The sequence below is a fragment of the Salvelinus fontinalis genome, chromosome 18, assembly GCF_029448725.1.
Source record: "Salvelinus fontinalis isolate EN_2023a chromosome 18, ASM2944872v1, whole genome shotgun sequence".
NCBI lineage: Eukaryota > Metazoa > Chordata > Actinopteri > Salmoniformes > Salmonidae > Salvelinus > Salvelinus fontinalis.
In genome coordinates, this window is record NC_074682.1 from 44,961,196 (window position 1) to 44,983,431 (window position 22,236).

Consider the following 22,236-nt stretch of genomic DNA (forward strand, 5'->3'; position numbering starts at 1 on the left):
CTACCTCTCTCTCTCTCTCTCACCCACCCCATCCTCTAACTCCTACCTCTCTCTCTCTCACCCACCCCGTCCTCTACCTCCTACCTCTACCTCTCTCTCTCTCTCTCTCTCACCCACCCCGTCCTCTACCTTATACCTCTCTCGCTCTCACCCACCCCGTCCTCTACCTTCTACCTCCTACCTCTACCTCTCTCTCTCTCACCCCCCCGTCCTCTACCTCCTACCTCTCTGTCACCCACCCCGTCCTCTACCTCCTACCTCTCTCTCCCTCACCCACCCCGTCCTCTACCTCCTACCTGTCTGTCACCCACCCCGTCCTCTACCTCCTACCTCTCTCTCCCTCACCCACCCAGTCCTCTACCTCTCTCTCACTCTCTCTCTCACCCAGTCCTCTACCTCTTACCTCTACCTCTCTCTCTCACCCACCCAGTCCTCTACCTCTCTCACTCTCTCGCTCACACAGTCCTCTACCGTCCCATCTCTCTCTCACCCACCCCGTCCTCTACCTCTCTCTCTTACCCACCCACCCTCACCCACCCCGTCCTCTACCTCTCTCTCTCACCCACCCACCCTGTCCTCTACCTCTCTCCATTGCTCCTTTTATTTCTCTCACCCACTCCGTTCTCTCTCTCTCTCACCCACTCCGTTCTCTCTCTCTCCCACCCACTCCGTTCTTTCTCTCTCTCTCCCACCACCTCCGTCCTCTACCTCTCACCCACTCCGTCCTCTACCTCTCACCCACTCCGTCCTCTACCTCTCACCCACTCCGTCCTCTACCTCTCACCCACTCCGTTCTCTCTCTCTCTCTCTCTCCCACCCACTCCGTTCTCTCTCTCTCTCTCTCTCCCACCCACTCCGTTCTCTCTCTCTCCCACCCACTCCGTCCTCTGTCTCTCACCTACTCTGTCCTCTCTCTCACCCACTCTGTCCTCTCTCTCTCTCACCCACTCTGTCCTCTCTCTCTCTCACCCACTCTGTCCTCTCTCTCTCTCATCCACTCTGTCCTCTCTCTCTCTCATCCACTCTGTCCTCTCTCTCTCTCTCACCCACTCTGTCCTCTCTCTCTCTCTCACCCACTCTGTCCTCTCTCTCTCTCTCACCCACTCTGTCCTCTCTCTCTCTCTCACCCACTCTGTCCTCTCTCTCTCTCTCACCCACTCTGTCCTCTCTCTCTCTCATCCACTCTACCTCTCACTCTCTCCATCGCTCCTTTTATTTCTCTCACCCACTCCGTCATCTACCTCTCTCACCCACTCCGTCCTCTATCTCTCTCACCCACTCCATTCTTTCTCTCTCACCCACCCACCCAGTCCTCTAGCTCTCTCTCACCCACCCCGTCCTCTACCTCTCTCTCACCCACCCAGTCCTCTACCTCTCTCTCCGCCTCTCTCTCATCCACCCCGTCCTCTACCTCTCTCACCCCACCATCCTCAACCTCTCTCTCTCGCCAACCCTGTCCTCTACCTCTCTCTCTCACCCACCCACCCCGCCTCTACCTCTCTCTCTCACCCACCCCATCCTCTACCTCCTACCTCAATCTCACACACCCAGTCCTCTACCTCTCTCTCACCCACCCAGTCCTCTACCTCTCTCTCACCCACCCAGTCCTCCACCTCTCTCTCACCCACCCAGTCCTCTACCTCTGTCTCCGCCTCTCTCTCATCCACCCCGTCCTCAACCTCTCTCTCTCACCCACCCTGTCCTCTACCTCTATCTCTCTCACCCACCCCGTCCTCTCTTTCTCTCTCACGCACCCCGTCCTCCCTCTCTCACCCACCCTGTCCTCTACCTCTCTCTCTCTCACCCACTCCATTCTTTCTCTCTCACCCACCCACCCAGTCCTCTAGCTCTCTCTCACCCACCCCGTCCTCTACCTCTCTCTCACCCACCCAGTCCTCTACCTCTCTCTCCGCCTCTCTCTCATCCACCCCGTCCTCTACCTCTCTCACCCCACCATCCTCAACCTCTCTCTCTCGCCAACCCTGTCCTCTACCTCTCTCTCTCTCACCCACCCACCCCGCCTCTACCTCTCTCTCTCACCCACCCCATCCTCTACCTCCTACCTCAATCTCACACACCCAGTCCTCTACCTCTATCTCACCCACCCAGTCCTCTACCTCTCTCTCACCCACCCAGTCCTCCACCTCTCTCTCACCCACCCAGTCCTCTACCTCTGTCTCCGCCTCTCTCTCATCCACCCCGTCCTCAACCTCTCTCTCTCACCCACCCTGTCCTCTACCTCTATCTCTCTCACTCACCCCGTTCTCTCTTTCTCTCTCACGCACCCCGTCCTCCCTCTCTCACCCACCCTGTCCTCTACCTCTCTCTCTCTCACCCACCCACCCCGCCTCTACCTCTCTCTCTCACCCACCCCGTCCTCTACCTGCTACCTCTATCTCACCCACCCAGTCCTCTACCTCTCTCTCCGCCTCTCTCTCATCCACCCCGTCCTCTACCTCTCTCACCCCCCATCCTCAGCGTCTTTCTCTCACCCACCCTGTCCTCTACCTCTCACCCACCCCTTCCTCTCTCTCACCCACCCCGTCATCTCTCTCTCACCCACCCAACCCGCCTCTACCTCTCTCTCTCACCCACCCCGTCCTCTCTCTCTCTCTCTCACCCACTCCGTCCTCTACCTCTACCTCTCTCTCACCTACCCACCCTGTCCTCTACCTCTCTCTCTCACCTTCACAATCCTGTACCTCTCTCTCTCACCTACCCACCCCGTCCTCTACCTCTCTCTCTCACCTACACCGTCCTGTACCTCTCTCTCTCACCCACCCACCCCGTCCTCTACCTCTCTCACCTACACCGTCCTGTACCTCTCTCTCTCACCCACCCACCCCGTCCTCTACCCCTCTCTCATCGCCCTTTTATTTCTCTCACCCACTCCGTCCTCTCTCGCTCAACCACTCCGCCCTCTCTCTCTCTCACCCACCCACTCCGTCTTCTACCTCTCTCACCCACCCACTCCGTCCTCTACCTCTCTCACCCACCCCGTCCTCTACCTCCTACCTCTACCTCTCTCTCTCTCACCCACCCCGTCCTCTACCTCCTACCTCTACCTCTCTCTTTCTCACCCACCCCGTCCTCTACCTCCTACCTCCTACCTCTCTCTCACCCACCCCGTCCTCTACCTCCTACCTCTCTCACCCACCCCGTCCTCTACCTCCTACCTACTACCTCTACCTCTCTCTCTCTCTCTCTCTAACCCACCCTGTCCTCTACCTCCTACCCCTCTCTCTCTAACCCACCCCGTCCTCTACCTCCTACCTCCTACCTCTCTCTCACCCACCCCGTCCTCTACCTCCTACCTCTCTCACCCACCCCGTCCTCTACCTCCTACCTACTACCTCTAGCTCTCTCTCTCTCTCTCTAACCCACCCTGTCCTCTACCTCCTACCCCTCTCTCTCTCACCCACCCCGTCCTCTACCTCCTACCTCCTACCTCTACCTCTCTCTCTCACCCACCCCGTCCTCTACCTCCTACCTCTCTCTATCTCACCCACCCCGTCCTCTACCTCCTACCTCTACCTCTCTCTCTGTCACCCACCCCGTCCTCTACCTCCTACCTCTCTCTCTGTCACCCACCCCGTCCTCTACCTCCTACCTCTCTCTCCCTCACCCACCCAGTCCTCTACCTCTCTCTCACTCTCACACCCAGTCCTCTACCTCCTACCTCTACCTCTCTCTCTCTCACCCACACCGTCATCTACCTCCTACCTCTACGCCTCTCTCTCTCTCTCACCCACCCCATCTTCTACCTCTCTCTCACCCACCCAGTCCTCTATCTCTCTCACTCTCTCTCTCACCCAGTCCTCTACCGTCCTATCTCTCTCTCACCCACCCCGTCCTCTACCTCTCTCTCTCACCCACCCACCCTCAACCACCCCGTCCTCTACCACTCTCCATCGCTCCTTTTATTTCTCTCACCCACTCCGTCCTCTACCTCTCACCCACTCCGTTCTCTCTCTCTCTCCCACCACCTCCGTCCTCCCTCTCTCACTCACACCGTCCTCTACCTCTCACCCACTCCGTTCTCTACCTCTCACCCACTCCGTTCTCTCTCTCTCTCTCCCACCATCTCCGTCCTCTCTCTCTCTCTCTCTCACCCACTCGCCTCTACTTCTCTCTCTCTTTCTCTCTCAACCACCCCGTCCTCTACCTGTCTCTCACCCACCCACCCTGTCCTCTACCTCTCTCTCTCACCCACTCCGTCCTCTACCTCTCTCTCTCACCCACTCCGTCTTCTACCTCTCTCTTTCACCCACTCCGTTCTCTCTCTCTCTCTCTCCCACCCACTCTGTCCTCACTCTCTCATCAACTCTGTCCTCTCTCTCTCTCACCAACTCCGTCCTCTCTCTCTCTCACCAACTCCGTCCTCTCTCTCCCTCACCCACCCCATCCTCTACCTCTCTCTCTCTCTCTCTCTAACCCATCCCATCCTCTACCTCTCTCTCTCTCAACCACCCCGCCCTCTACCTCTCTCTCCATCGCTCCTTTTATTTCTCTCACCAACTCCGTCCTCTCTCTCTTTTACCCACTCCGTCCTCTCTCTCTCCCACCCACTCCCTCCTCTCTCTCACCCACCCACTCCTTCCCTCCTCTCTCTCACCCACCCTCTCCTTCCCTCCTCTCTCTCACCCACCCACTCCCTCCTCTCTCTCTTTTACCCACTCCGTCCTCTCTCTCTCTCACCCACTCCGTCCTCTCTCTCTCTCTCACCCACTCCGTCCTCTCTCTCTCTCACCCACTCCGTCCTCTCTCTCTCACCCACTCCGTCCTCTCTCTCTCTCTCACCCACTCCGTCCTCTCTCTCTCTCACCCACTCCGTACTCTCTCTCTCTCCCTCACTCACCCCATCCTCTACCTCTCTCTCTCTGTCTCTAACCCATCCCGTCCTCTACCTCTCACTCTCTCCATCGCTCCTTTTATTTCTCTCACCAACTCCATCATCTACCTCTCTCACACACTCTGTTCTCTCTCTCTCTCCCACCCACTCCGTCCTCTCACTCTCTCACGCACTCGTCCTCTCTCTCTCTCACCCACCCCGTCCTCTACCTCCTACCTCCCTCTCACCCACCCCGTCCTCTACCTCTCTCTCACCCACCCAGTCCTCTACCTCTCTCCGCCTCTCTCTCATCCACCGCGTCCTCTACCTCTCTCACCCCCCCATCCTCAACCTCTCTCTCTCACCCACCCTGTCCTCTACCGCTCTCTCTCTCACCCACCCCTTCCTCTCTCTCACCCACCCCGTCCTCTCTCTCTCTCACCCACCCACCCCACCTCTACCTCTCTCTCTCACCCACCCCTTCCTCTCTCACCCACCCCTTCCTCTCTCTCACCCACCCCGTCCTCTCTCTCTCTCACCCACCCACCCCACCTCTACCTCTCTCTCTCACCCACCCCTTCCTCTCTCACCCACCCCGTCCTCTCTCTCTCTCACCCACTCCGTCCTCTACCTCTACCTCTCTCTCACCTACCCACCCTGTCCTCTACCTCTCTCTCTCACCTACACCATCCTGTACCTCTCTCTCTCACCTACCCACCCCGTCCTCTACCTCTCTCTCTCACCTACACCGTCCTGTACCTCTCTCTCTCACCCACCCACCCCGTCCTCTACCTCTCTCTCTCACCTACACCGTCCTGTACCTCTCTCTCTCACCCACCCACCCCGTCCTCTACCTCTCTCTCTCTCACCTACACCGTCCTGTACCTCTCTCTCTCACCCACCCACCCCGTCCTCTACCTCTCTCTCTCACCTACACCGTCCTGTACCTCTCTCTCTCTCTCACCCACCCACCCCGTCCTCTACCTCTCTCTCTCTCTCTCTCACCTACACCGTCCTGTACCTCTCTCTCTCACCCACCCACCCCGTCCTCTACCTCTCTCTCTCACCCACTCCGTTCTTTATTTCTCCCACCCACTCCGTCCTGTCTCTCACCCACTCCGTCCTCTCTCTCGCTCAACCACTCCGCCCTCTCTCTCTCTCACCCACCCACTCCGTCTTCTACCTCTCTCACCCACCCACTCCGTCTTCTACCTCTCTCACCCACCCACTCCGTCCTCTACCTCTCTCATCCACTCCGTCGTCTCCCGCTCTCTCTCTCCAACGCTCCTTTTAGCATCATAACCGCATTCTCTTGAATAATACATTCCCTATGACTATGACTACTTAGAAAATTATGAATAAAGGGCAGCATGTGGTCAGATGCCAGCTAGTGGGTTATCCAGGGTTGAGAAGAGGTTTGTTGGAAGAAAAGTCATGAAATCCATTTTCCTAGAAATGACTGCTCAGATCTGTTCAGATTTGTATGTGTTTTTATTTTTCCTTCCTTCCTGTCCAAACCGTAGAGGAGAGGTAGAAGAGATGAGAGGAGAGAGGGACAAGAGAGTAGAGGAGAGGTAGAAGAGATGAGAGGAGAGAGGAAGAAGAGAGGTAGAAGAGATGAGAGGAGAGAGGGACAAGAGAGTAGAGGAGAGGTAGAAGAGATGAGAAGTAGAGGAGAGATAGAAGAGATGGAGAGCAGAGGAGAGGTAGAAGAGAGAGAGGAGAGAGACAGGTAAAAAGTAGAGTGGACCAGGAAAGAACAAGCTTTTGGCCACTACCTGACCTGATACTAGTGGACAACAACTCCTTAATTATCAGGCTAGGTGTGTGCGAGCGCTCGCCCATGCTTCATCTTCATATTACTGGTGAAAGAGTAACCATGACAGCGTATTGCCACATCTCTCCAGAGGGCCTTTATGTGACATCATGCCAATTTCACCGTGGCAGCAGACTGGCTCAACGTTGTTTATTTAATTAGATTTTAATTACGTGTCTCTCAGTGGAGACGGGAAAACATCCAGTTTTTATCATTTCATGTTTAATTCCCATTTATTTGGAGCTGGTTCATTTCTCTCTCTTTATGTGTCTCTATAATTTATTTTTCTCTCTCCTTTTCTTCATGTCTCTCTCTTTCTCGGTCTCCCCTTTTCTGCCTTAACATTCCATTCTCTCTCTCCTCATTTCTCTCTTTCTCTCTCTTGACCTCATTCTACCTCCATCTTTCTCAGTCTGTAATCTGTCCTTCGTAATCTGTCCAAGTACTCTGTTTCTCCCTTTCTCCTTCTGTCTTTCCATCTCTTTCGACACTCCACACCCACACCTACTTTCACGCTTTCTCCTTCTCCACCTCCCTCCGTCTGTTTGGTTTAGTAGTTATTTCTGCCCTGTGTGGCTGTCTGTCTGTCTGGGCCCCCTCAGGGAGACCGTGTGTGCGCTCAGGGGTGTAATCCTTTCTGACAGAGACAGGGCTGAGGCGGAGAGGAGAGGGGGAGGAGGAGAGGTACTGCATTCACCTCAGGCGGACCTAAAAAGGTAGGCTACAGTCAATGGCAGTCTACAGTGACCCTCCATAATCTCAGCACACATTTAGCTAACTGCTAAATGAAACGGCTATCCTCTCTCGTTCCTGTCCACCAAGCTATTGCTGATCAATGATGTCTTGTTCCTGTCTACCAGGCTATCGCTGATCAATCCTATCTCATTCGTGTCTACTGATCAATCCTGTCTCGTTCCTGTCTACCAGACTAAGGCCGATCAATCCTGTCTCGTCCCTGTCTACCAGGCTCAATTCTACACCCTATAGGGTACGCCAGTGTTTCAACTCATCCTCAAGCTCTGATCATTTGAATCCACTGTGTAGTACGAGGGCAATAACTAAAACATGCACCCCTTGGGGTCCACTGGATCGACTTTGGAAGATGCTGGGATACGCAAATAGCCTAACCCACCTTTACTCATACCTTTACTCATACCTTTACTCATACCTTTACTCATACCTTTACTCATACCTTAACCCGGGTAGGAGGTACCTTCTGCGCAGCAGCTTGAGGAGGTTCTTGCTCTCCAGGCCCCACCCCCCCTCCCCCGCTACACAAATAGCCCAACCCAACACAAAAGTGGACCATACCGTCTCAACAGTAGCTTGGGGTGGTTCTTGCTCTCCAGGTTCTTGTCAATGAGGTCGGACAGCAGCTGCTTCAACACCCCTGTGGCGTATTCCATCTCTCCCTGGAGCGCCGTCATGACCAGCGATGCCACGTTGCCGCGGTCGCGCATGGAGAAGGAGCGTTGGGCTTCCAGCGTGCGGATAAAGGTCAACAGGAAGTGCTTCTTGGTGAGCAGCTGGCCAAACAGGGTGAGACCCTTCTCCACATTGGCCTGGACCTATTGTAAGAGGGAGGGAGGGAGGGAGGGAGGGAGGGAGGGAGGGAGGGAGGGAGGGAGGGAGGGAGGGAGGGGAGAGAGAAGAGGTTTGGTGGACAGAACACTTTTATATACTTTCTAGGTCCTAAATTACAAACACAGTACATGACCAAATGTATGTGGACACCTGCTCGTCAAACATCTCATTAATATGGAGTAGGTCTCCCTTTGCTGCTATAACAGCCTCCCCTCCTCTGGGAAGGCTTTCCGCTCGATGTTGGAACATTGCTGTGGGGACTTGTTTCCATTCAGCCACAAGAGCATTAGCGAGGTCGGGCACTGATGTTGGACAATTATGCCTGGCTCGCAGTCAGTGTCAGAATTCATTCCAAAGGTGTTCGATGGGGTTGAGATCAGGGCTCTGTGCAGGCCAGTCAAGTTCTTCTAAGCCGATCTCTACAAACCATTTCTGTATGGACCTCACTTTGTGCACGGGAGCATTGTCATGCTGAAACAGGAAAGGGCCTTCCCCAAACTGTTGCCACAAAGTTGGAAGCACAAAATCATCTAGAATGTCATTGTATGCTGTAGCGTTAAGATTTCCCTTCACTGGAACTAAACCGAACCATGAAAAACAGAATCAGACCGCTATTTCTCCTCCACCAAACTTTAAAGTTGCCACTATGCAGCGGACTGCCAGATGGTGAAGGGTGATTCATCACTCTAGAGAACGTGTTTCCACTGCTCCAGAGTCCAATGGCGGGGACCTTTACACCACTCCAGCCGACGCTTGGCATTGAGCATGGTGATCTTAGGCTTGTGTGCGGCTGCTCGGCCATGGAAACCCATTTCATGAAGTTCCCAACGAACAGTTATTGTGCTGATGTTGCTTCCAGAGGCAGTTTGGAACTCGGTAGTGAGTGTTGCAACTGAGAACAGATGATGCGCTTCAGCACTAGGCGGTCCCATTCTGTGAGCTTGTGTGGCCTACCACTTTGCGGCTGAGCTGTTGTCGCTCCAAGACGTTTCCACTTCACAATAACAGCACTTACAGTTGACCGGGGAAGCTCTAGCAGGGCAGATATTTGACAAACTGAAAGTCACTGAGCTCTTCAGTGAGGCCATTCACTAGAGGTCGACTGATTACGATTTTTCAACACCGATACCAATTATTGGAGGACCAAAAAAAGACAGATTAATTGGCCGATTTTTATATATATTTACTGAATATAACAATACTGAATGAACACTTTTATTTTAACTTAATATAATATATAAATAAAATCAATTTTGTCTCAAATAAATACTGAAACATGTTCACTTTGGTTTAAATAATACAAAAACACAGTGTTGGAGAAGAAAGTAAAAGTGCAATATGTGCCATGTAAGAAAGCTAAGGTTTAAGTTCCTTGCTCAGAACATGAGAACATATGAAAGCTGGTGGTTCCTTTTAACATGAGTCTTCAATATTCCCAGTTAAGAAATTTTAAGTTGTAGTTATTATAGAACTATTTCTCTCTATACCATTTGTGTTTCATATACCTTTGACTATTGGATGTTCTAATAGGCACTATAGTATTGCCAGCCTAATCTCGGGAGTTGATAGGCTTGAAGTCAAACAGCGCAATGCTTGAAGCACAGCGAAAGAGCTGCTGGCAAACGCAGCAAAGTGCTGTTTGAATGAATGCTTACGAGCCTGCTAATGCCTACCACCGCTCAGTCAGACTGCTCTATCAAATATCAAATCATAGACTTAATTATAATATAATAAACACACAGAAATAGGAGACTTATGTCATTAATATGGTCAAACCAGGGAACTATCATTTCGAAAACAAAACGTTTCTTCTTTCAGTGAAATACGGAACCGTTCCGTATTTTATCGAACGGGTGGCATCCCCAAGTCTAAATAGTGCTGTTACATTGCACAACCCTTAATGTTATGTCATAATTATGTAAAATTCTGCCAAATTAATTACGGGTTTGTTAGGAAGAAATGGTCTTCACACAGTTCGCAATGAGCCAGGCGGCCCAAACTGCTGCATATACCCTGACTCTGCTTGCACAGAACGCAAAAGAAATGACTCAATTTCCCTATTTAAGAGAAATTCATGTTAGCAGGCAATATTAACTAAATATGCAGGTTTAAAAATATATACTTGTGTATTGATTTTAAAATAAAGGCATTGATGTTTATGGTTAGGTACACATTGGTGCAATGACAGTGCTTTTTTCGCGAATGTGCTTGTTAAATCATCACCCATTTGGCAAAGTAGGCTGTGATTCAATGATAAATGAACAGGCACCGCATTGATTATATGCAACGCAGGACAAGCTAGATAAACTAGTAATATCATCAAACATTTGTAGTTAACTAGTGATTATGTTGAGATTGATTGTTTTTTATAAGATAAGTTTAATGCTAGCTAGCACCTTACCTTGGTTCCTTGCTGCACTCGCGTAACAGGTGGTCAGCCTGCCACGCAGGCACAACGTGGAGCGCAATGTAATCGGCCATAATCGCTGTCCAAAAATGCCGATTACCCCTTTGTTATGAAAACTTGAAATCGGCCCTAATTAGTCGGCCATGCCAATTAATCGGTCGACCTCTACCATTCACATACACAGCAAGCACACACACAATACATCTGAAGACCCAACAACATTACTTTTGGATGTATGAATAAAGCTACTACAGTATCCAGTTCCACCATCCTCCAACCATTTCAATTTATCTATTTCTCCCCTCTCTCTATCAACCTCTATTCCCCCCCCCCCCTCTCCAAATAGAATACCGGGTCATCTTGAGAGGAGTGAGTGTCTGGTCGTCTTGTAGGAAGGTGAACCTCATGGCCAAATAAGAAATTGATCTGTGTGCTACAGCGGAGGCTGATTGCATCTGGGATACAAATGAAAACCTGATGCTACGCGCCAGAGAGACAGACGTGCAAAATAGTCAGTAGATATGCTGCTAGTCGTGCTCCTCTTTCCTCTTCTCACCCCCTCAGAGGTGATGCCATACAAAACATGCACCAGACCGGACAGTGCATCTTCTATTGAGTCTGCAGGTGGGTGTGATGGTATTGTAATGTGTGTGTGTGTGTGTGGGTTGGGGTTGTGTGTGTGTGTGTATGTGTGTGTGTGTGTGATGGTATTGTAATGTGTGTGTGTGTGTGTGTGTGGGGTGGGGTTGTGTGTGTGTGTGATGGTGATGGTATTGTAATGTGTGTGTGTGGGGTGGTGTTGTGTTTGATGGCATTGTAACAGGTGTAGGCCATGCTATCTTGACGTGGCGATGTGGTGCAGTTGAGTGATAGATACATCACTTCTCTTGACTGGTGAAGAAATAGAATGCAATGGCAGAGTGCTGCATTGAATGTGTGAGACCTGTTTCTCAGACCCTAGCCATGCTATGGCCTTGTTAAGGCCATCTAAAATTCTCTCAGTTCCACAGAGTGTTAGGTAGGTCCAGGGCCCGTATTCACAAAGTGTTTCAGAGTGCTGATCTAGAATCCATGTTGCCTATTAGATCACAATAAGACGGGGGACCTGATACTAGGTTAGAAATAGGGGGGCTGGGAACCCCTATAACAAATCAGGACTCTCACATAAGAATTAAAACAATGTGGCCCCGCTCCCATTTGTTTTTTTAAAGAGTTCAATATCTGACACCTCCAAGAGTCAATGCATAACACTGGGTGTTACTGACCCTTACCTCCATCTCCTTGAGCACGGGGTGGACCTCCCACTCTCCATCCCTCTATCCCTATTCCCCCTTATCCATCTCTCTCACCCTCTATCACTATACAGTTACTGACCCGTACCTCCATCTCTTTGAGCACAGGGTGGTCCTCAATGCCGGGGAAGAGGACCCTCATGGCGTAGGTCCTGTATTCCAGGAAGGGGATTCCCGTTCCATCCAGCTCCTGGGTCAGCTCATGGATGTCTGTCTGCAGCTCTGCAAAGGCTGGGTGGAGGGAGAGAAATAATTAATCTATTGTTATGTTATCAATGATTATCTTGTACACCGGATGTGTTCCAAACTCACTAAAAGTGGCAGTAATAAAGCCTCTCTTGAAAAAAAAAAAACCTTGACCCAGAAAATATAAAAAAACTATCGGCCTATATCTAATCTCCCATTCCTCTCAAAAATTTTAGAAAAAGCTGTTGCGCAGCAACTCACTGCCTTCCTGAAGACAAACAATGTATACGAAATGCTTCAGTCTGGTTTTAGACCCCATCATAGCACTGAGACTGCACTTGTGAAGGTGGTAAATTACCTTTTAATGGCGTCAGACAGAGGCTCTGCATCTGTACTCGTGCTACTAGACCCTCTGACAAATCAATTGTACATTTCGGTGTTCCTCAAGGTTCCGTTTTAGGACCACCATTGTTTTCACTATATATTTTACCTCTTGGGGATGTCATTCGAAAACATAATGTTAACTTTCACTGCTATGCGGATGACACACAGCTGTACATTTCAATGAAACATGGTGAAGCCCCAAAATTGCCCTCGCTAGAAGCCTGTGTTTCAGACATAAGGAAGTGGATGGCTGAAAACCTTCAAAAGAGATCTTCTGTTAAATCTGACAATTAATCTTGATGGTTGTAAATTCGTCTCAAATAAAACTGTGAAGGACCTCGGCATAACTCTGGACCCTGATCTCTCTTTTGACGAACATATCAAGACTGTTTCAAGGACAGCTTTTTTCCATCTACGTAACATTGCAAAAATCAGACATTTTCTGTCCAAAAATTATGCAGAAAAATGTATCCATGCTTTTGTTACTTCTAGGTTAGACTACTGCAATGCTCTACTTTCCGGCTACCCGGATAAAGCACTAAATAAACTTCAGTTAGTGCTAAATACGGCTGCTAGAATCCTGACTAGAACCAAGACATTTTATCATATTACTCCAGTGCTAGCTTCCCTACACTGGCTTCCTGTTAAGGCATGGGCTGATTTCAAGGTTTTACTGTTAACCTATAAAGCGTTACATGGGCTTGCTCCTACCTATCTTTCCGAGGTGGTCCTGCCGTACATACCTACACTTACGCTACGGTCACAAGACGCAGGCCTCCTAATTGTCCCTAGAATTTCTAAGCAAACAGCTGGAGGCAGGGCTTTCTCCTATAGATCTCCACTTTTATGGAATGGTCTGCCTACCAATGTGAGAGACGCAGACTCGGTCTCAACCTTTAAGTCTTTACTGAAGACTTATCTCTTCAGTAGGTCATATGATTGAGTGTAGTCTGGCACAGGAGTGTGAAGGTGAATGGAAAGGCTCTGGAGCAACGAACCGCCCTTGCTGTCCAAGCACACCAAGACAGTCGGGAAGAGGGCACGACAAATTCTATTTGATTTGGCATGGGTCCTAAGATCCTCAAAAGCTGTACCATCGAGAGCATCCTGACTGGTTGCATCACTGCCTGGTATGGCAACAGCTCGGCCTCTGACCGCAAGGCTCTACAGAGGGTAGTGCGAATGGCCCAGTACATCACTGAGGCCAAGCATCCTGGCCTCCAGGACCTCTATACCAGGCGGTGTCAGAGGAAGGCCCTTTTATTGACAATTACATGAAGTTGATGCATAGAGTCAATATTTGCAGTGTTGACCCTTCTTTTTCAAGACCTCTGCAATCCGCTCTGGCATGCTGACAATTAACTTCTGGGCCACATCCTGACTGATGGCAGCCCATTCTTGCATTATCAATGCTTGGAGTTCGTCAGAATTTGTGGGGTTTTGTTTGTCCTCCCGCCTCTTGAGGATTGACCACACGTTCTCAATGGGATTAAGGTCTGGTAAGTGTCCTGGCCATGGACCCAAAATATCGATGTTTTGTTCCGAGCCACTTAGTTATCACTTTGCCTTATGGCAAAGTGCTCCATCATGCTGGAAAAGGCATTGTTCGTCACCAAACTGTTCCTGGATGGTTGGGAGAAGTTGCTCTCGGAGGATGTGTTGGTACCATTCTTTATTCATGGCTGTGTTCTTACAAAACATTTTGAGTGAGCCCACTCCCTTGGCTGAGAAGCAACCCCACACATGAATAGTCTCAGGATGCTTTACTGTTGGCATGACACAGGACTGATGGTAGCGCTCACTTTGTCTTCTCCGGACAAGCATTTTTCCGGATGCCCCAAACAATCGGAAAGGGGATTCATCAGAGAAAATGACTTTACCACCGTCCTCAGCAGTCCAATCCCTGTACCTTTTGCAGAATATCAGTCTGTCCTTGATGTTGCTCCTGGAGAGAAGTGGCTTCTTTGCTGCCCTTCTTGACACCAGGCCATCCTCCAAAAGTCTTAGCCTCACTGTGCGTGCAGATGCACTGACACCTGTCTGTTGCCATTCCTGAGCAAGCTCTGTACTGGTGGTGCCCCGATCCGGCAGCTGAATCAACTTTAGGAGACGGTCCTGGCACTTGCTGGACTTTCTTGGGCGCTCTGAAGCCTTCTTCACAACAATTTAACCGCTCTCCTTGAAGTTCTTGATGATCCGATAAATGGTTGATTTAGGTGTAATCTTACTGGCAGCAATATCCTTGCCTGTGAAGCCCTTTTTGTGCAAAGCAATGATGACGGCACGTGTTTCCTTGCAGGTAACCATGGTTGACAGAGGAAGAACAATGACTCCAAGCACCACCCTCCTTTTGAAGCTTCCAGTCTGTTATTCGAACTCAATCAGCATGACAGAGTGATCTCCAGCCTTGTCCTCGTCAACACTCACACCTGTGTTAATGAGATAATCACTGACATGATGTCAGCTGGTCCTTTTGTGGCAGGGCTGAAATGCAGTGGACATGTTTTTTGGGATTGAGTTCATTTGCATGAGGGACTTTGGGATTGAGTTCATTTGCAAGAGGGACTTTGCAATTAATTGCAATTCATCTGATCACTCTTCATAACATTCTGGAGTATATGCAAATTGCCATTATACAAACTGAGGCAGCAGACTTTGTGAAAATTAATATTTGTGTCGTTCTCAAAACTTTTGGCCACAACTGTACATAAACTAACCGGTGCTCTCGCACAGTGACTCTGTATTGGTACACCCCTGTATATATTGTCGCCATTGTTATTTTATTGCTGCTCTTTAATTAGTTGTTACTTAATTTCTCCATATTTTTTTAAACTGAAATTGTTGGTTAGGGGCTAGTAAGTAAGCATTTCACTGTAAGGTCTACACCTGCTGTATTCGGTGTCTAATACAATTTGATTTGATTCAATAACAGAATGAAAATGAACTTATACATAGTCAAAGCATATACACACTAACAGATGCGATTGCAGCCACACTCACACTAACCAGGAGCTCTCCACACAGCACAGTGCCCACATGCTAAATCAGTGTCCCGCTGTTGATACACATGTTCCACTCTCCACATGCATGTGTCATGTGACCCTTTCTATGTTCCCTCCATTCCTTTCAGTGGCATCTAAAGGAGTGTGAGGAATATTTCTGTATTATGCAGATATGTCTCTTGTGGCCTAATCTTGACTAAAGAAACCCCACAAACAAATAATGAAATAAACACCTTGCCTAACAGATGGCTCTCTCTAGTCCTCCCTCTTTCTTTTTCTCTCTGCAAGGAACAGTCTCAGAGGTTTCACTAAATCCATCTCTGTGACCCCTCTCACTCTATCCGTTTCTCTGTGACCCCCCTCTCACTCTATCCGTCTCTCTGTGAACCCCCTCTCACGCTATCTGTCTCTCTGTGAACCCCCTCTCACGCTATCCGTCTCTCTGTGACCCCCTTCTCACTCTATCCGTCTCTCTGTGACCCCCTCTCACTCTATCCGTCTCTCTGTGACCCCCTCTCACTCTATCCGTCTCTCTGTGACCCCCCTCTCACTCTATCCATCTCTGTGAACCCCCTCTCACTCTGTCCGTCTCTCTGTGACCCCCCTCTCACTCTGTCCGTCTCTCTGTGACCCCCCTCTCACTCTGTCCGTCTCTCTGTGACCCCCCTCTCACTCTGTCCGTCTCTCTGTGACCCCCCTCTCACTCTATCCGTCTCTCTGTGACCCCCCTCTCACTCTATCCGTCTCTCTGTGACCCCCCTCACTCTATCCGTCTCTCTGTGACCCCACTCTCACTCTATCCGTCTCTGTGACCCCCCTCTCACTCTATCCGTCTCTCTGTGACCCCCCTCTCTCTCTATCCGTCTCTCTGTGACCCCCCTCTCACTCTATTCATCTCTGTGACCCCCCTCTCACTCTATCCGTCTCTCTGTGACCCCCCTCTCACTCTATCCATCTCTCTGTGACCCCCCTCTCACTCTATCCGTCTCTCTGTGACCCCCCTCTCACTCTATCCGTCTCTCTGTGACCCCCCTCTCACTCTATCCGTCTCTCTGTGACCCACCTCTCACTCTATCCGTCTCTCTGTGACCCACCTCTCACTCTATCCGTCTCTCTGTGACCCCCCTCTCACTCTATCCGTCTCTCTGTGACCCCCCTCTCACTCTATCCGTCTCTCTGTGACCCCCCTCTCACTCTATCCGTCTCTCTGTGACCGCCCTCTCACTCTATCCGTCTCTCTGTGACCGCCCTCTCACTCTATCCGTCTCTCTGTGACCCCCCTCTCACTCTATTCATCTCTGTGACCCCCCTCTCACTCTATCCGTCTCTCTGTGACCCCCCTCTCACTCTATCCGTCTCTCTGTGACCCCCCTCTCACTCTATCCGTCTCTCTGTGACCCCCCTCTCACTCTATCCGTCTCTCTGTGACCCCCATCTCACTCTATCCGTCTCTCTGTGACCCCCATCTCACTCTATCCGTCTCTCTGTGACCCCCCTCTCACTCTATCCGTCTCTCTGTGACCCACCTCTCACTCTATCCGTCTCTCTGTGACCCACCTCTCACTCTATTCGTCTCTCTGTGAACCACCTCTCACTCTATCCGTCTCTCTGTGACCCCCCTCTCACTCTATCCGTCTCTCTGTGACCCCCCTCTCACTCTATCCGTCTCTCTGTGACCCCCCTCTCACTCTATCCGTCTCTCTGTGACCCCCCTCTCACTCTATCCGTCTCTCTGTGACCCCCCTCTCACTATCCGTCTCTCTGTGACCCCCTCTCACTCTATCCGTCTCTCTGTGACCGCCCTCTCACTCTATCCGTCTCTCTGTGACCCCCCTCTCACTCTATCCGTCTCTCTGTGACCCCCCTCTCACTCTATCCGTCTCTCTGTGACCCCCATCTCACTCTATCCGTCTCTCTGTGACCCCCCTCTCACTCTATCCGTCTCTCTGTGACCCACCTCTCACTCTATTCGTCTCTCTGTGAACCACCTCTCACTCTATTCGTCTCTCTGTGAACTACCTCTCACTCTATCCGTCTCTCTGTGACCCCCCTCTCACTCTATCCGTCTCTCTGTGACCCCCCTCTCACTCTATCCGTCTCTCTGTGACCCCCCTCTCACTCTATCCGTCTCTCTGTGACCCCCCTCTCACTCTATCCGTCTCTCTGTGACCCCCTTTTCACTCTATCCGTCTCTCTGTGACCCCCTCTCACTCTATCCGTCTCTCTGTGACCCCATCTCACTCTATCCGTCTCTGTGACCCCCTCTCACTCTATCCGTCTCTCTGTGACCCCCTCTCACTCTATCCGTCTCTCTGTGACCCCCCTCTCACTCTATCCGTCTCTCTGTGACCCCACTCTCACTCTATCCGTCTCTCTGTGACCCCCCTCTCACTCTATCCGTCTCTCTGTGACCCCCCTTTCACTCTATCCGTCTCTCTGTGACCCCCTCTCACTCTATCCGTCTCTCTGTGACCCCACTCTCACTCTATCCGTCTCTCTGTGACCCCCCTCTCACTCTATCCGTCTCTCTGTGACCCCCCTTTCACTCTATCCGTCTCTCTGTGACCCCCTCTCACTCTATCCGTCTCTGTGACCCCCCTCTCACTCTATCCGTCTCTCTGTGACCCCCTCTCACTCTATCCGTCTCTCTGTGACCCCCTCTCACTCTATCCGTCTCTCTGTGACCCCACTCTCACTCTATCCGTCTCTCTGTGACCCCCCTCTCACTCTATCCGTCTCTCTGTGACCCCCCTCTCACTCTATCCGTCTCTCTGTGACCCCCCTCTCACTCTATCCGTCTCTCTGTGACCCCCCTCTCACTCTATCCGTCTCTCTGTGACCCCCCTCTCACTCTATCCGTCTCTCTGTGACCCCCCTCTCACTCTATCCGTCTCTCTGTGACCCCCCTGTCACTCTATCCGTCTCTCTGTGACCCCCCTCTCACTCTATCCGTCTCTCTGTGACCCCCCTCTCACTCTATCCGTCTCTCTGTGACCCCCTCTCACTCTATCCGTCTCTCTGTGACCCCCTCTCACTCTATCCGTCTCTCTGTGACCCCCTCTCACTCTATCCGTCTCTCTGTGACCCCCTCTCACTCTATCCGTCTCTCTGTGACCCCCTCTCACTCTATCCGTCTCTCTGTGACCCCCCCCTCACTCTATCCGTCTCGCTGTGACCCACCTCACTCTATCCATCTCTCTGTGACCCCCTCTCACTCTAACCGTCTCTCTGTGACCCCTCTCACTCTATCCGTCTCTCTGTGACCCTCCTCTCACTCTATCCGTCTCTCTGTGACCCCCTCTCACTCTATCCGTCTCTCTGTGACCCCCCTCTCACTCTATCCGTCTCTCTGTGACCCCCCTCTCACTCTATCCGTCTCTCTGTGACCCCCATCTCACTCTATCCGTCTCTCTGTGACCCCCCTCTCACTCTATCCGTCTCTCTGTGACCCCCCTCTCACTCTATCCGTCTCTCTGTGACCCCCCTCTCTCTCTATCCATCTCTCTGTGACCCCCCTCTCACTCTATTCATCTCTGTGACCCCCCTCTCACTCTATCCGTCTCTCTGTGACCCCCCTCTCACTCTATCCGTCTCTCTGTGACCCCCCTCTCACTCTATCCATCTCTCTGTGACCCCCCTCCACTCTATCCGTCTCTGTGACCCCACTCTCACTCTATCCGTTTCTCTGTGACCCCCCTCTCACTCTATCCGTCTCTCTGTGAACCCCCTCTCACGCTATCTGTCTCTCTGTGAACCCCCTCTCACTCTATCCGTCTCGCTGTGACCCCCCTCTCACTCTATCCGTCTCTCTGTGACCCCCATCTCACTCTATCCGTCTCTCTGTGACCCCCTCTCACTCTATCCGTCTCTCTGTGACCCCCTCTCACTCTATCCGTCTCTCTGTGACCCCATCTGCAGGACAGATGCTGCAGTATGCTCCCCTTATGGATCCCTAAAAATTATACTCTCTCTCAATCTCAGTCTTTCCCATCTCTTTCTCTTTTACTGTACTTACGGAACCCTCAAACCTCTCTACCCTCACTCTCTACTCTGGTGCTGCCATTCTCTTTATCTGTCCTTATGGAATCATGATATCAATCTACTCTCTTTCTAGTCTCTTTCTCTCTGCATCTACGATTTACTCTCTCTCCATCTATTCCATCTATTCTATTCCAAACAGACAAACACACTGACAGTATCACTGGCCTCCGACCGGATCAGAAGTCTCTGACAAATTAACAAATGTTAATGTGAGAGCATGCAGACACCACTTCCTCTCCCTCCCTCCCTCATCCACCTTTCTCTCTCTGAAACAGAAAAGCGATCCAAGCAGACCTCTCAACATCTGGCGGCGGGCAGCGGAGCCCCGATCAAAGTGTCCTCTGGACGGGTACCAAGAGCAAGCTGAACCCAGCGGGAGGGTATGTGTGTCTGTGTGTGTGTGCACATGGAGCCTGCTTGTCCTGTGCAGATCAATAAACTGGTATTGAATTGAATGACGTTGATAGACAGCTGCTTTGGCTTACCCTCCTTGCACTCCAGCGCCACTCGAGATTCCAGGTTGTCCATCTGTAACTGAAGGCGTTTCAGCGTGCGGTCGGCATCCCGTGACTTCCTCTTGTAAGCGATGAGCACGGCGATGATGACCAATAGGAGCAGGCCACCGCCCCCTCCTATGCCGATGATGGCAGGCAGGCTGAGCAGGCTGTCAGAGTACATCTGGAGGGTCCCGGGGGAGTACTCAAATCCCCCCACACGTACCTGGGAGGGAGAAACACACACTGGTTTAGATTCTTTGTGGAACAACAAATATTTGGATTGCTGGACTGGGTGGACAACAGACAGGTGGACAATAGACAGGAGTGACCAGTTCACCCCAAAACAGATAGTGATAAAGGTGCATTAGAAATAATTTACACACACATTATTATATGTTTGTGTGTCCCTGTACATGTGTGTGTGTGTGTGTGTGTGTGTGTATTTGTGTGTATGTCAACATATACCAAACATGGTCTAAGTTCCTTTCCTTGTCACAACACCCGGACACGAACATATATTCTTACCTCCACACCATATTACTTCCCCTAGCCGTAGCTTCAACTCTATTCCTAACAGTGCATTCAAAAACTAGACTATTGAGATGCAGCCCCAATTCCTTTCCTTGAGACAACACTGTAGTGATCAGTGCAGATGAAGGGAACGAGATGAGGAGAGGAAGCCACAGACTATTGAGATGCACCCTAAGTAACCCGGTCAAATCAATAACATACTGCTATATCTATATAAAGACAACATGTAACCGAAGGACTGTAAAATATAGATATGGACCTCTTAGTCCACAAGCCATTTCTCAGCTGCATTGAATATCAATATATGTGCAAATCCCTGCAGAATAGAAGCCAAATTAAGAATTAATTTTTACATGGTTTTCTAGGACACAAACACAGCTGAGACTATGGAAGCAGAAGCTTCAATGTGTGTATGTGGATTTGTATACAGATGTAGGATCTTAATTTGATAACCCTGTTGCAGGATAACTTTCCAGCAATGCAAGAAATGTAAAACTTTTTTAAGGTTTAAAAAGGCTTCCGAAGTTTGTAATTTCCACTTTGAAATTTCAGACTTGATTTTCCCTTACGAAAAATGAATTAACCCCAACAAAAATGTCTATTAATTATAATCCCCTCATAATTCACATTAGTTGGGTTGGGTTTTCCTAAATTCGTCCTCGACTTTTCCTACATTTCCAAAATAAGTATATATATAACACTCTCCCCTCGCTCATCATCTCACCCATTATCCCCCTTTCTAACCATCCTACTTTACTTCATTTATTTAACTGTTGTTGAATGTGTGAAATTAGTTTCTGTATAGTTTAGGTTGAGTTTTGAGGCAATTATCTGGGTGATTATCAACTGGGCATGGCGCCTTCCACTCTTGTGAAAAGGAGCGGAGCAGGCTCTACTTTCGTGAAAAGGAGCGGAGCAGGCTCTACTTTCGTGAAAAGGAGCGGAGCAGGCTCTACTTTCGTGAAAAGGAGCGGAGCAGGCTCTACTTTCATGAAAAGGAGCGGAGCAGGCTCTACTTTCGTGAAAAGGAGCGGAGCAGGCTCTACTTTCGTGAAAAGGAGCGGAGCAGGCTCTACTTTCGTGAAAAGGAGCGGAGCAGGCTCTACTTTCGTGAAAAGGAGCGGAGCAGGCTCTACCTTTGTGAAAAGGAGGGGCAATGGGGAAAACCGTTGTAACTCCAGTTTTGTTTGTGATATTAAGATTCTAACAATGGCAGTAATAATGCATCATTATATAGTCACCAATTGTGAATGAAGAACAGGGCAGGCCATTCGATTGTATTGATCTATTCTATTTACGATCTCAAAATGGTATGTATCAGTCCACCAAATCCAAGCAGTTTTTTCAGTCTACTCTTGTCTACTTGAAGTACACGGTGGGGGATTGAGTCATTTACAATGGCAAGAAGACCAAGAAGAATGGATGCACATGCTGTGTTTGTGCTGCTACATGATCTGCCTGAAAACGACTCAGACGGTGTGGGAGGAAGTGAACCATGACATCTCTGATGATGCCTAAGCGCAAAAAAGCCACAACGGTGTGCACTGAGAAGGTGCCCACGCCATCACCAAATGAAACGGTGAGACAGGAGAGAGGAAGGGAGGACACCGTTTGGATAGAACAAGCCGGTGACAATTCTACAGGACAATTATCAGCACAAAATAT

The 22,236-nt window shown here is 50.3% G+C and overlaps 1 protein-coding gene across 1 annotated transcript in view; it reads right to left on the reverse strand.

The window, feature by feature from the left end:
* Positions 1-22,236, reverse strand: part of LOC129815622 (plexin-A1-like) — a 474,873-nt gene that overhangs the window by 41,925 nt on the left and 410,712 nt on the right. Inside the window, exons 20-22 of the mRNA XM_055869594.1 lie at positions 20,029-20,263; positions 12,019-12,161; positions 7,959-8,215 (exon numbers count right to left, since the gene is read on the reverse strand). Coding sequence (XP_055725569.1) covers positions 7,959-8,215; positions 12,019-12,161; positions 20,029-20,263 — 635 coding nt within the window. The remainder of the gene's footprint in view (positions 1-7,958; positions 8,216-12,018; positions 12,162-20,028; positions 20,264-22,236) is intronic.